At 37.5% G+C, this 14,200-nt stretch overlaps 2 protein-coding genes across 3 annotated transcripts; both read left to right on the top strand.

Moving 5' to 3' along the window:
• Positions 1-674: 674 nt before the first annotated feature.
• On the top strand, positions 675-3,261 carry LOC143894055 (uncharacterized). Its single transcript, XM_077400086.1, has 3 exons — positions 675-861; positions 1,602-2,223; positions 2,663-3,261. Exons 1-3 carry the CDS (start codon positions 801-803, stop codon positions 2,826-2,828), a joined length of 849 nt encoding a protein of 282 aa, XP_077256212.1. The 5' UTR covers positions 675-800; the 3' UTR covers positions 2,829-3,261.
• Positions 3,262-4,242: 981 nt separating this feature from the next.
• Me31b (ATP-dependent RNA helicase me31b) lies at positions 4,243-13,774 on the top strand. Of its 2 annotated transcripts, none has more exons than XM_077399559.1 (8): positions 4,243-4,770; positions 6,104-6,278; positions 6,552-6,758; positions 6,831-7,002; positions 7,091-7,241; positions 7,791-7,986; positions 8,086-8,256; positions 8,480-13,774. In XM_077399559.1, the coding sequence occupies exons 2-8, from the start codon at positions 6,138-6,140 to the stop codon at positions 8,774-8,776; spliced, it is 1,335 nt and encodes a 444-aa protein (XP_077255685.1). In that variant the 5' UTR covers positions 4,243-4,770; positions 6,104-6,137; the 3' UTR covers positions 8,777-13,774. The 2 variants fall into 2 exon arrangements, with proteins under 2 accessions (XP_077255685.1, XP_077255686.1); XM_077399560.1 differs by lacking the exon at positions 4,243-4,770 and adding an exon at positions 5,091-5,234.
• Positions 13,775-14,200: the final 426 nt, after the last annotated feature.

Here is a 14,200-nt window from a genome sequence, read left to right as displayed (position 1 = left end):
TTAATATAATTTTTTAATGATTTAACGATTTACAATTTATTAAATTTATCACATGTTGATTATCTTATCTTAAATGTAATAATTAAATATTATAATTTTTTGTCCTGATCAATCTTGATTTTTTTTCCGAAATCCTCATCCTTATGGAAAAAGTTACTGTAGTCGCGAAAGAAGCACACAAAACTTTAGCAATTAACTCTGTAATATTTACTATAGTTTCGTGTACTTTTTTTTCAAAACTACAGTAGTCTTTTCGTAGTAATTTTCCGTAGGGGTAGCCAAACGTATGGAAATTTTACAGAGATATAATAAAATTAATGAAGATCGGAGCAAAAATTTCGAGAAATATATATAAAACTGGAAATACATAACATTTTAATAAATAAAAGGAATAATCGATTTCTATTTGACGAATCGACAAACGCGAAGAAATCTGAGATAATATTGTCTTATATGGATTAATTAATGTTGGTTTTATTTTACAATTGTCATTTTAAATGAGATGTAATAACATTCAATCGTATCGCATAGTAAGCGAAATATCAAATAGGAAAAAATTGGTAAAATTTACAAGATATCCCAATTAATTGTAATTATTTATCGGGTTAATCGCGAGCTCTCTCGATAAATACGCTACTGCTTGAAGAAAATAAAAGCCGATCGAGAGTGCCCGGCAGTGCCATAGTGCCATTGCCATATTGCCACACCGCTGCAGTGGAAGCTGACGAAAGGAAGTTGTTCGTGTCCCTTGCGAACGGTGGTGTAAGACGGAAAAAGTTCCATAATTTATCTCAGGAAGTATGCCGCGTTGCTTGATAAAGTCCATGGCGCGGTATCACAAGACGGACAATTCGAGCGAAGGTATATCTTCATCTTTTGTCGATATCTTCTTTTACGATAACTTTCTGCGGACCATTAAGATTATATTCAGGCCTAATGTACAACCAGACGAGCCGAGCTTCATTATCGGCTATGGAATATCCATGGCATGCGCTCAACACGTGTCTGTAAGAGTATCATTGAAATTACGAATTGCCCGCGGTCGTTACTTCAACCTTGCCTATTGTCACAATAATAATAAACAGGCTGCGGACATCCATGCCGGGAGTCTCTTATCTTCACGTGATCCTCCCGAGAGTTCTGCCGAATAAATATATGGATTATCTAAAAATAAATACCGAAGATACATTTTCAGGAGCCATACAAACGCAATAGGGTTGTAGCTATAAATAAATGTGCGACGGAATTTTTACGTATCTCTATTATTTCTCGTTAGACGATTATATCTTGCCATTTATTCCGCTGACTGAAGAGGAAGGAAGAGAAATGTTAATTTTTCTCGTTAGACGCAAGAAGGACGTACTTCAAAACTTGGAGATTAATTACTAACTGTCGATAGGCAAAATTTTAATTTCACATGGAATGACTTTCTGTGTGTGTCAGGCTCTTTCCAATTACTTAATTTATTTATTACAGAATTACTTTCTGCCACTTGAAATAATAATAAATCCTTCAGAGCTCGAAATTTTTGCTTCAAATCTCGACTATTCCGGTAATAAATATCGCGCCTGCTTCGAGTGACGGAAAATCGATTTTTACAGAGACCGAATTCCCGTGGCTGCCGCCGTCAACGGATCTCAAGCGGAAGAGCCATACGAAAGACGCAACGTTCAAGACGAGCAATATCTGGACCTGCTCCGGGTTGCCCATCGTAACCCGTTACAGTTTCCACAAGAGCAACGGTGCGACATTCGACGCCGAGTTAAATCCAGCTGGGCAAAATTACGGGAATACACATCACGATGCGGCGTCGATCGACGGGCACGTGAACGATAACGCGGGGAAGGTGTCGACGATGTTGCTCGACGGGGTGCCGCGATTCTCCTCCAAGGCGGAGAGATCGGCGACGCAGACGTCGGAGGCGGGAAAAGTCGCTGGCGCGATAAATCCGCCGGTCGTGATCAACGGCTGCGAAACGCAGACGCTCTCGCAGGCCCTGTACTTGCTGCCGAAACAGAAGCGCGAGTCGGTCAACGTTGCCGAGGGTAAGACGGCGTCCGCTCGAGAAGGCGCCCAGCACTGGAAGAGAAATAAAACGATGCACTACTGCCCGTACTGTCGCAAGAGCTTCGACCGGCCGTGGGTGCTGAAGGGTCATTTGCGTCTACATACGGGCGAGCGACCCTTTGAGTGCCCGGTTTGTCATAAATCCTTCGCCGATCGGTACGTACGTACAGGACTCCCTTAAACTTGGGACTCCGACGCAGGAACGCGCTGCCGGGTTCTAATTCCGTCGACGAGAAACGTGGATAAGAATCGATCTCTTGAGGGAAAAACTTTGATCAAAAGTTAAAATAAAAAATTGGAGTACACGAAAGTCTCGTTCTATTCGATCAGTACTGTTCGAAATGTTAATTGCTGTGTATTAAGAATCGATCTCATCCTAGGTAGAGAAAGCGAAAACTTTGATCAAAAATTAAATTAAAAAGTTGAAGTGTATATACGAAAGATCTGTGAAGCTGTCAAAGCGTGTCTTCGGGGAAAAATGGAGAACGATTTTATTCTCGTTCTATTCGATTACAATAGCGCTGTTCGGAATGTTAATTGCTATCAAGGGTGCATCATTGCCACGCGACTAATTAATCTTTTGGGATTATTGCAGATCGAATCTTCGCGCACATCAAAGGACACGCAATCATCATCAGTGGCAGTGGCGTTGCGGCGTGTGCTTTAAGGCTTTCTCGCAAAGGCGCTACCTGGAACGCCATTGTCCGGAAGCCTGTCGCAAGTATCGTATATCTCAGAAGAAGGAGATCCCTTGCCCATGAATCCCGGATGGGGAACGACGGCGAGGAGTAGATAGTAGAGGTAGCGACTTTAACTACCAGCGGTAGTTAAAGTCGCTCTCAACGACGTATATCGCGCTTATACCAATGTAAAGTCAATGTTCTGACGCGTGCGTTATATGATCGAAATTTATGCCGTTCTTTATATTTCTCAATAAAATTTCAATCTTTCATATCGTCAACGGGTGTGCGGCAACTTCATTAACATGATTTATTGCGCAATTCAGATTTAAGAATTCGCGATATACGCTGAAGTTGTAGCTCCGTAAAGCTATACTTATTTTGATCTCTGTGAGACGTACGATGAGGCTTGAATCGTTTCTAGGATTATATATCAATCTCGAGATGTATTTCATCGAATAGAATCTTAAGATTATTTGAAACTAAACTTAATATGATTTTACACTTAAATTATCTGAGTAATTATTTAACTTTATATTTAAATATGAAAATCATTAGCTCAAACACTGCCATTTTATTAGTCGGACGGAATCTCAAGTTCACCCGAGATCAGACTTGTAATATATGTTGATTTTATAGCTCTGTGACCAACTTCAGATAGAACTCTTATAATGACTCGATTATGATGATATTGTCATGACCTGGACATGTCCAGATAATTTTTAAGTGATGAACAAAGTCACGATAACGTTGTCATGATGCCATTATGAGTTATGTTCTACTGGGACTTTATTTCGAATATGTGAGGCTTGAATATCGCTTTGAGGAATATATTCGCATGTCTGATCTTATATTTAAGAAACGCAATCTCAAGACACCTTCATTGGATGGAAATATTTTCAATTTGAGAAAACCGTCTGAGACTAGATTTAATATGATTTTATATTAAAATTATCTAAAATTACTTTTTTAAATATAAAATCGTCTCGAAATATTGTATAAACTATTTTATTGATCGGATGGAATCTCAAGTTCATCCGATATTAGACTTAAAAATGATCTTGAACGCAAGATCGGATTATGAACGCCGCTTTTAGTTTCGAGTTTCGACAGCAACGTGTCGCTCTCATATACTTGGCGCGCGGTGATTGGCCAAGCCACCGCGTACATACACAATTCGAACCACGTGGCGCGTGATTCGTGCCGGACCGGAACCATGTTTCCGGGTCCCGGGTCTGTTCTTTCCGGTCATTTTATTTTGCGCTATCTGAAATGTAAACGACGGGCCCGTATGATCGAAGACGGAGTTGAAAAACGGAAGAACAGAAGGTATGAAAAATTCAGCAACAAATGAGAGATCCATTGGCTGATCTCGCTCGCCGCAATCCGGCCGCGTCGCCGCGTGTCCCTCTCATGAATACCGCCTTAAAACGACGCCTGGCGGCTGGCGGCCTGGCCGGGACCGGGGCGCCACGGTGGCATCGCCGTCTTGCTACCGTCGCTCTTTCATGGTGCGGATCGTGTACACCGAACAAGCAATAATCGTCGCTCGCATTCGACGCAGTGCATCAGTCGGGATTTCGGGATACTGCAAGCGGAACGCAAATTACGAGTCGTAGAGACAGACCGAGAGACCGAGAGTCGGGACCGCGTGTTAAACACGAGAACGCTTTTTTTCCGAAGCATAACGAGTAGAGAAGCGGTAGAGAGAGGTAGAGCTAGAGGGAGAGTGAGAGCGAGAGAGTGTGAGAGCGAGTGAGAGAGAGAGAGAGAGAGGGCGAGAGAGTGAGAGAGAGCGCGAGGAGAGTGAGGAGAGAGAGAGAGAGAGAGAGAAGCGACAGCGCGGCATCGCACCGAACGAGAAAAAACGGTGCCCCGACGCGGTTACTGGCGCTGCGAGAAGTCGGCGAAATCCATTGACATTGGGGGAACGGCCATTTTGGCGTGTTGTTTCCCACGATCGAGTGCCCGAGGCGCGCACACGCATATACACACACGGCATCGACGTCCATTCGTTTTCAAGGTAAGGAGCAACCACGCGGACGACGACGTTACGCGCCCACCCGGCGTCGACTCCCGCACAACCCCATTGTTCCGTCCGTCGTCGTCCCCCGGCCCCCGCGGCGGCGCGCCGCGAGAAATTCCACGCGCGGGGCCCCCTTCGCGAACGGTTCAAGTAATATCGCCCCGGGGGCTTTTTCGTCGCCCCGAAACGCCCCGTTCGCGCGAGCCGATCTAGAAAAGGGTGGAAAAAAACGAACCCCCCCCTTTTGGCCCCCCCCCTTCGCGATCGGCGTCCGTTGGAGCCGCGTGGAGACGAAGCGAGCCGGCCACGGTATATTTAACGCGCAAATCCCTCACTCGCGTGAGGGCCGAGTTCTGCCGTTATCGACGGTTCGAACGGTTGAAATTCCCGTGACGGGTATACTCGGTACTCGCCCGAGCGGCGCATATCGGCTATCGTTAATCACGAGCACTCGCGATTAGGTGAGTACTGAGTATGTACGTGTTTTTTTACGCCGTTTTTGAATTTACGGAACTTTCGGAACGGTCGCGAACTTTCGTCATTCGAAGATACAACGAAATCTCAAGAATGTTTCTTTGTCTCTTTGTTGTATGAGTAATAATTCGATACATTCCGCACATAAAAAATCTTAATAGCGCTTAAGAGCCTCTCTTCTTTTCTTTAATCTCTTTTTCTTAACGTGCGTTAAGTATACGATTAAAACGAAAAAACGTGTCGCTTTGTTTGAATAAAATCTTTTTGTAAAGTTTAAGTTAGCTTCATAATTCTGTTTTTCTTATTAAAAAAATAATTTATCGAATTATTTACTTCACTCTCGAGAAACAGTTCTTATTTCTTGTGTAATTATATTAAATTTCGTGTTCGTTGAAAGTTACAAACGATAGGGAAATCGAATTTTTTGTAGCACAGTCAACTGCTTCATCTATAGAGTTATTCATGGTTGCTTCCTGTATCCAAACACACAAAAACACTTAGCACATTCGAATGTATTCATAACGGCAAACACACGGAGAGATACCTACAGGCATACACTGTAGGTCAATTGTGTTTGGCCTTGCTCCCTTTCCATCTCCTTCTATTTAGACGTTAATATAAAACCTGATACATACTTTTGAATATGCTTACGAGATCAGAACTACTATGATATAATTTAATATTTTGCAAGTGTAACTGTGATATAAAAAACGTTATGAGTAAAATTTATGTGACTTTAAACATTTACGCGAAGAAATTTATAACGTAATGCCTATGTAAGCTTAGCTAGCGCGTATGCGTATATTAAATGTAATTATAGTAATAACGTGTCTTTTATCTTCTTTTCTGTTGTCAGGAAAAGATAGTAGATATACTACAATATTTCCAAAATGATGACCGAAACGCATATGAACTCTAACCATATGTTGAATTCTGGTTTGTCTAATAAATCAGAGATAGAGAAAATGGATGATGTGGGTTGGAAAGCCAAATTAAAGATTCCACCAAAGGATAAAAGAATTAAAACAAGTGTGAGTTTTATGATAGAAAAAGACAACTTAATAAATTATTAAGTAACGAGAAATTAATAAAGATATATAAATATGTAACAATAAATTAATATAAGTATACGTAATAAATAAATAACAAATTTTTATACCTTAAAATTTGAGTTATTCTTGCAATATGAAGAAATTTAATAAGTCTTCAGAATTAATTTTACTATTGTTTGCGGATAAAGATCCTTGAGAAATTGAATAGTTAAGTTTTCTACATTGAAATTTAGTTCGAAATATACCTTACAGGATGTTACCGACACACGTGGTAACGAGTTTGAAGAATTTTGCCTAAAACGAGAACTATTGATGGGAATTTTTGAAAAGGGATGGGAGAAGCCATCGCCGATCCAAGAAGCTAGTATTCCTATTGCACTTTCTGGTAAGGACATCTTGGCACGAGCGAAAAATGGAACTGGTAAAACTGGAGCGTACTCAATTCCAGTGCTGGAACAGGTATGACGAAGGCTTTAACTTGAAGAAAAAAAAATTGTTTTGAATGTCGCGTGCTTATTATTGCCACTTCAGGTTGACCCGAGGAAAGACGTAATCCAAGCACTGGTAATTGTGCCTACAAGAGAATTAGCGCTACAAACATCACAGATTTGTATTGAGCTCGCAAAGCACATGGATATAAAAGTTATGGTTACTACTGGAGGAACTAACTTACGAGACGACATTATGAGGATTTATCAAAAAGGTAAGGTCTAGGAAAGTGTATGATTTATCGATAAATTACATTAAATGAGTGGACCGATGTACAATTTGTCCGTAATTTATGCTTTCAGTACAAGTGATAATCGCAACGCCAGGAAGGATCCTTGATCTGATGGACAAGAATGTGGCAAATATGGAGCATTGTAAAATTCTAGTTTTGGACGAAGCAGATAAACTGCTGTCGCAAGACTTCAAAGGAATGTTGGATCATGTAATATCGAGGTGCGTTTGTACAAAAATATTACATTTTATTTTACACAGAATTTCTTTATTTAACCACACACTCCTTTTACGGTAGGTGGATAACTATGAAGAACTGTGCAGAAAAAACTCAAGTTCAATATTTTTTTTGTATGAGAGACAATTAAGGTCGACCATTCACAACGCTTTGCTTCTTTTATACGCTCGTACATGCAATGCTGCATTTCGTATAATTAAAATGCTTGAAATATTAAACGTTTCATATTTAATTTAGGCATGTCATGTTGCAATATATTCACATTTCCGAGTGTATCAAATTGACTAATCAATGACTAACTTTAATTGACTCTCGCTTAAAATTCACTGAAATTGTACTATTTATTTCACTCGCAATTTTAACTCGTTGCCATATTTTCTATCTGATACTATTAAAACAATTTTTAGCTAATATTACAGAAATTTAATACATATCACGCGTGTAATATAATACTATCAATTATTCCAAAAAAATAACCATATTACTCATCTCTGTTATTTTGTGTTTATTAGTTTTCTTTATTTTCCTTTTAGATTACCACATGAACGTCAGATTTTGCTGTATTCAGCTACGTTTCCTCTGACTGTGAAACAATTTATGGAGAAACACTTGAAAGATCCATATGAGATTAATTTAATGGAAGAGTTGACTTTGAAAGGCGTAACACAATATTACGCTTTTGTACAGGAACGACAAAAAGTTCACTGCCTTAACACGCTATTCTCCAAGGTAAGGCTTAATTTGATCTTATGTAATTCTTTATCAATGATATAATAAATCTTTTCCTTTCAAGCAAATATATTATTAATTTATGTATTACTTTTATAGCTGCAAATAACGCAAAGCATAATCTTCTGTAATTCAACGCAACGCGTCGAATTGCTGGCTAAGAAAATAACAGACCTTGGGTATTGCTGTTATTATATACACGCGAAAATGGCGCAGGCACACCGAAATCGCGTATTCCATGATTTCCGTGCAGGATTATGCCGAAATCTTGTAAGTTAATTAATGTATAACATTTTTTATTAGAAAAATTTAAATCTTATTTAATTTAATTACATCATATATAATGTATTATCTCTAGTTCAAGTAAATGTAAATATTGAAGCAAATTGTACATTGTACTAATGTACAAAAATATTGTACATTGTACTAATGTATCTATAATTGAAGATTGTACTTTATTAATGTTTTTATTAAATGTTTTCTTTTTTTGCAGGTGAGCAGTGATCTATTTACCCGCGGTATTGATGTTCAAGCTGTGAACGTCGTAATCAATTTTGACTTTCCGAAGATGGCAGAGACATATCTGCATCGAATCGGCCGATCTGGAAGATTCGGCCACTTAGGTATAGCAATTAACCTAATCACGTATGAAGATCGCTTCAACCTACACCGTATCGAACAAGAGCTTGGAACAGAAATTAAACCTATCCCAAAGGTGATAGACCCCAGTTTGTACGTGGCGAGACCAGAAGACAATAATAGTATGGAAGAAGGCAACGTGTCCAAGTAGTTTCGATGCATTGTGGTAAAATGAAGCTTCACACACGCTCAAAGAGTTTAAAGTGTGTGTCAAAGTGTGTCAAAGAGTGAGTTTACTTGTAAATAAAACGTACTAAGTATGAGTAATGATGAGTTGAGTGATTGAAGTGTCGGGCAAATGTCAGTGCGAATCATTTCTTTGTACATAAATACATTTAAATGTACATAAGCTAAAGCAAATCAGAGTCAAGCCATTATCAAGATGCACAATATGTAAACAGATATGTGAATAACATAATAATCAATCATTGCATTTTATCATAACTGTAAATACTACATGCGAAGACATACAACATCGTTTTAATAGAGGATTTTTATACAACGGCTTCATTCTTCCAGTATTTTTTTCCTTCTGTTGTTGTGCAACAATGAAGAAGAGGGCATATATGATTTAGAAAATCTATCGGCCAATCTCACCGAGTACAACATACTGATTCACATGTGCTCATTACTTTTGTACTGTGTCATGCATATATAAATTGTCCTTAATACCAATAAGGTCGTGTGTATATATATACATATATATAAATTGCCCTTAGCGATTTATAAAATTTGGATATTAAATATCAGTTGTAATATTTTTGATCATGGCTTGATTTTGCTATCTGTCAATATTGTCATACAACTCTGAAATTCAAATCACTTGTCAACGCTTAAACTATCTTTTTCTGTTCATTCAACCGCTAATGAAATTTTCTTTTTCTTTTTTTTTCTTTTTTTAAAAACGCAATTGGATTTTCTATATCGTGATTGAGAATCAGAGGTTGTACAATTGACTAGTTTTATATAATTATTTTTTTATAAAGAACTGGCTGGTGGACTTCCTAACAAAAAAAGAGGTTCTATGGTTGATGCTGATAATAACGTATATGTCCAATCGCAGCCTACGTTTAATTATACAACAACAGTCTATCGAGGCTAAAATTGAGATCTAACAAATTGCGAGGATTTATTGCTAAAATTCATAGAAAGAAAGCGGAAAACGCGGAATAAATGGATTGCAAGTGAATGCACATGAGGAACTGACAGCTCACACTGAAATGTGAGCTTAAAGGTGCACCGTGAAATACTCTATCTCTCGTAAAAGATAAAATAACTGCCAAAGTTATTGTATTATTAATAATATCAACATAGAATCTCTAGAGATCTCCATGAAATTATGGCTAAACACGAGAAAGAGTAGAAAAATATGCAAGAAATTTACTGTTTGGTATGCATGACTATTATAGGTGAAATTTAAGAATTTGAAAGCCACCAGCCAATATGACTTAGGTTTTTGGATGCGAAAGATATGGAACAATATGCGATACCAGAATATTTCATATTTGAGAGGAATCCTCTTTGAATGGAATATTAACGGTGATGAGAAGGCGGTTTAAAATGTATTTAGGGCTGTAATATCAGACACTGTGAGCTTATCACGGAAACTGTAGATAATAGATAAACAGTAATGAGATAACTACTGACACAAAAAAAGAGAAAACTGAAATTGCAAATTGAATATTGTGAACAGATGTGTACAGAATGTTGATCTGGACGAATGGTTGTTCATGCTCGCTGCCTTCAACCTTCGACCAATATACGTAATTTTCGTTCGTAGCGACACCGAGTACATGGCTTAAGTTTGACGCAAATTCTAAGTATATTTTCGAGTCGAGATATTTCGCGAATCTCCATTTTCGTAGAGGGTTTCATCGTCAGCTGAATCTTGAGAGACAGATTTCGCATTTTTGTAAAATCTAATGTAAATGAATATGCGCTATCATACTCGCGAGTTTAGCTTATCATGGGCTTTGCAAGTTCTCTTCTCGTCTTACGAAATGTAATTCATTTCGTGTATACAACTCTACGATTCTGGAAAATTTACACATTCTTGATTGCGTATGCCATAAATCTGACTCGTCAATATAACATGAAAAAAGAAATATTTAGGTAAACGTAACACGATCCTCGCGCGATTACTGCTTTTGTTTACCGCGGATTTATTGCAAATCGAATTATAAGTTGCAAAATAATCGTTCACCGCGGATTTATTGCAAAGCGAGTTTTAAGTTGCAAAATAATCACAACTTAACCGCGTAAGAAATTACTAAATAATCACAATCGGGTTACAAGTTGCAAAGCAATCGCACTTGCGACTTATTGCCCGGTTTGTAGACACACACACGTGCATTTGTGATTTCTGCGCGATTCCTGGATGAAAGGAAGATAAATTAATATAACGTATCGCGCTAAGATTGAACTCGACCAAAGACGACAATTGAAATACGTTGAAATACGATGTACCGTACTCAACAACCGTTCGCGTCTTTCTATTTCTATTTGCTTCCTCGATAGTCTTCGATTCGGCAAAATTTTTCTAACAACATATTTAGCTATTGTTGTAACTACTATACAGGCAGATAAATATCTATTGAGTACAGGCGAGAAGTCAGTATTGATATTGCGAGAGTTTCGTTATCGGTGATGTCCATTAACGATTATGATCGAATGATCTCTGATCTATTCGGAACGCTGTCTTCTGCTTGACCGAGATAACGAAAGCAAATAATCTGCCAGATAATGATGGTGCCCCGTTGACCACATATAAAATGAACAACCAAAGCAGACCGGAAGACCAGCAATTATATCTGCTATACAATTTGATAATTTATTGGGTTCTTTTTTGTGTCACTGTTAATGCAAAGATACTGTAATGAATTAAGCTAATGTGCGATTTTGTTGATCAAATAATCGGTCGCCCACTGCATATTAATTTGATCGATCGGAATCGCATACGATTGCGTCATAGTCTAATATTACGGTCCCCTTTCATTTTATTATCTACTTAATATACAAACGTAAATGGGTTCAATGTAATAACAATTGTTTCGCCAAACGATCTAATCGGCGAAATGTTCCCATTTACAAACTACGAAAAATCTGCTCTTATTCTATTAGCTTCTCCTGTTGTTTTGCTTACGGCGATTCTTTGAAAATTCTTTTGGCAATATTACATAGACTAAGAAGAAAATACTTAGTCTTACTGCGCTGTAATTGGAAACATCGATAGATCCATTTTATGGAGTCTATTTTGCGAAATGTATTTTATTCAGCTTTCGAAAGAGTCAATAAGCTAATAAGTGGCTAATAAGCAAGCGGTTCAACTCTTTTTATTTTATAAAAATTTTACAAACTATTCTATTCCAATCAAAAATTATTTCCAACCAAAAACTCTTACTGATCTTTAAATGTGATCGATGCACGATGTTCGTACATTTCACCCGTACAAAAACTTGTAAACGAAAACTCGTCCATTGATATTAAAAATCTACAAATTTGCGTGCTGTATTTGACTCTTTCTAAAGAATGATGTTTATGCGAAGTATATAAACTTAGAAAAAAGTGGGCTTAAAAAAATAAAAAAAAAAAGAAGAGAAAGAAACATTGATTAGCAATGTTATGTGAGCAGACTGAAGAACGTGGTAATTTTATAATCTTTACCTCTCTTGCACAGCCATACCTATATATTGCTTATATTCTAAATTACAGACGAGTATCCTTTTCTGAAAAAAATTCTGGAAAATAAGTTAATGAGTATGTTCGTGGAGCGTTTCACAGTTGCAAGTTGCCACAGTAAACATTATTTACTTTGGTATATTTTACCACGTCTTCACGTCTGCTCCATGAGGTATATCCAAGTGCGGTTCCCGCAACTAATCTTGGATATAACAAGGAGTGCCCTTGATATGAAAGTAAGCGAGTGTAATTCGTGCGACGTAGAAATACCTACGGAAGATTTCGGAAGTAAATGTGTTAACATCCGGGTATATGCGAGAATTGCGGAGGACTCTCTCCGATCCCATCCAGGGGAGGGTAAATTCTACTTCTCAATATCTACGATTTAAATCGTAAGTGTGAAGGGGAACATCATGAGAACGAGCTCTCTATCTAACAGCACATCTAGATCTCGTACCTTCGCCTGAATTTATTTCCATTGGTTGATCCAATGCGGCGAGCTGCGTGTAAGCACATTCCCAACAAACGAGCCGAGAATTGATCGCATCGGAGGTCTAAACATCTAAACGAACGATCTTTCCGCGTTCGAATAACATACGCAGCTCGATAATAATATTGGAATTAGATCTCCAATATACATAAAATATTTTTAAAAAAGCAAAAAAAAAAATAATTTGTTCGAAATGTAAAAGTCAGTTTATTGACTATCCTGCTTTACCGTTTTGTTAAAGAACTTATTATTTACACTTGTTTGAAAAAAATTGTAATGATCACTCAAAATGTCATATCTGAACGGCTACTATAATGTGATATTTTGTTACTATTATTAATATTGCTGCTATTAACGATATATGAGCGAAGGATTTTCGACCCTGTGTAACGGACATCGATTTATTTTGTGACGTTGAAATCTCTGAGTTTGTTGTTCGTAAATTGCAAGCGACATAAGATTGCGAAATTTCTCTTGGAATTCTAGAAACAACTTCGTTGAATTTTATAATTGATGCAATTAGGATTACACGATTAATGAAACGAAAAAGTGCGTCTCTAAATGGATACATAATAAAATGATTTCGCGGTATTATGTAGCTTGCATATCTATTTACAAATAACTGGCGGCTCACGCGTAATTGTGCGCAGATGAAATACTCTCTGTATTTCTGATTTTTATGTGCATTTGTCAAGACAATATTCTCACTGTGTGTTATCCTTTCGGAATCTGTAAGCGGTATAAAACAAAATTATAAATATAATAGGTTTTCTTGTTCTAAGTAACATTACCGTTTTTCTTTATTCAAATTGTAAAGATGGGTTTGCGCGTGACTATGAAAAGAACTTTTTTTTTATTTGTCTTCGCTATTCTGTTAGCTCAAACCCATTCTAATAAGTCATGTGTCAATTTTGTTTCCTTGAAGGGACAGAACAGCTCAACTGTCGTCCCTTAATAAAAATTCTGTTTCAGTACACACAATACACGAGATTATATCTTTTTTTCACGTCATAAATCCCGACGTACTCGATTTCATCGTCCCAAGCATTTTTTTCCCCTTACGTAAAACGATCCTCTTTCATGTAGTCTCAGCAAGATTATTAGATAAACAAGGTGAATTTTTTCTACGTGTTATATATTACTTGAATTTTCAAGACTATGTTGTGAATCGCACCCTGCATTTTAAAACTTTCTAATCACTAAGGCATTTCTTTATCGAATGAACATTTTAATTAATCTTACTATTTATTGAAAAGTTCGCCATGTGATCGGTTTCAAATAGCATCGATATACAATTGTTTGCAAATTGATATAAATGATATTGAATTATCAAATGTATAAGAGAGAAGGAAATTGTTCTATGTGGATGTATCTTTGTTACTCACAAAGTTATTGCCGAGATCTATT

Source organism: Temnothorax americanus, unplaced genomic scaffold (assembly GCF_048541705.1).
Source record: "Temnothorax americanus isolate GAGA-0224 unplaced genomic scaffold, ASM4854170v1 Scaffold13, whole genome shotgun sequence".
Lineage (NCBI taxonomy): Eukaryota > Metazoa > Arthropoda > Insecta > Hymenoptera > Formicidae > Temnothorax > Temnothorax americanus.
The sequence above is the reverse complement of the archived record's forward strand: the minus strand, read 5'-3'. Positions and strand labels throughout refer to the sequence as shown.

Coding starts and splice junctions, on each gene's coding strand:
- LOC143894055 (XM_077400086.1), top strand. CDS start 801: ATGCCGCGTTGCTTGATAAAGTCCATGGCGCGGTATCACAAGACGGAC. Junction 862..1,601: donor GACGGACAATTCGAGCGAAG/GTATATCTTCAT, acceptor CGATTTTTACAG/AGACCGAATTCCCGTGGCTG. Junction 2,224..2,662: donor CATAAATCCTTCGCCGATCG/GTACGTACGTAC, acceptor GGATTATTGCAG/ATCGAATCTTCGCGCACATC.
- Me31b (XM_077399559.1), top strand. CDS start 6,138: ATGATGACCGAAACGCATATGAACTCTAACCATATGTTGAATTCTGGT. Junction 6,279..6,551: donor ATAAAAGAATTAAAACAAGT/GTGAGTTTTATG, acceptor TATACCTTACAG/GATGTTACCGACACACGTGG. Junction 6,759..6,830: donor CAATTCCAGTGCTGGAACAG/GTATGACGAAGG, acceptor TTGCCACTTCAG/GTTGACCCGAGGAAAGACGT.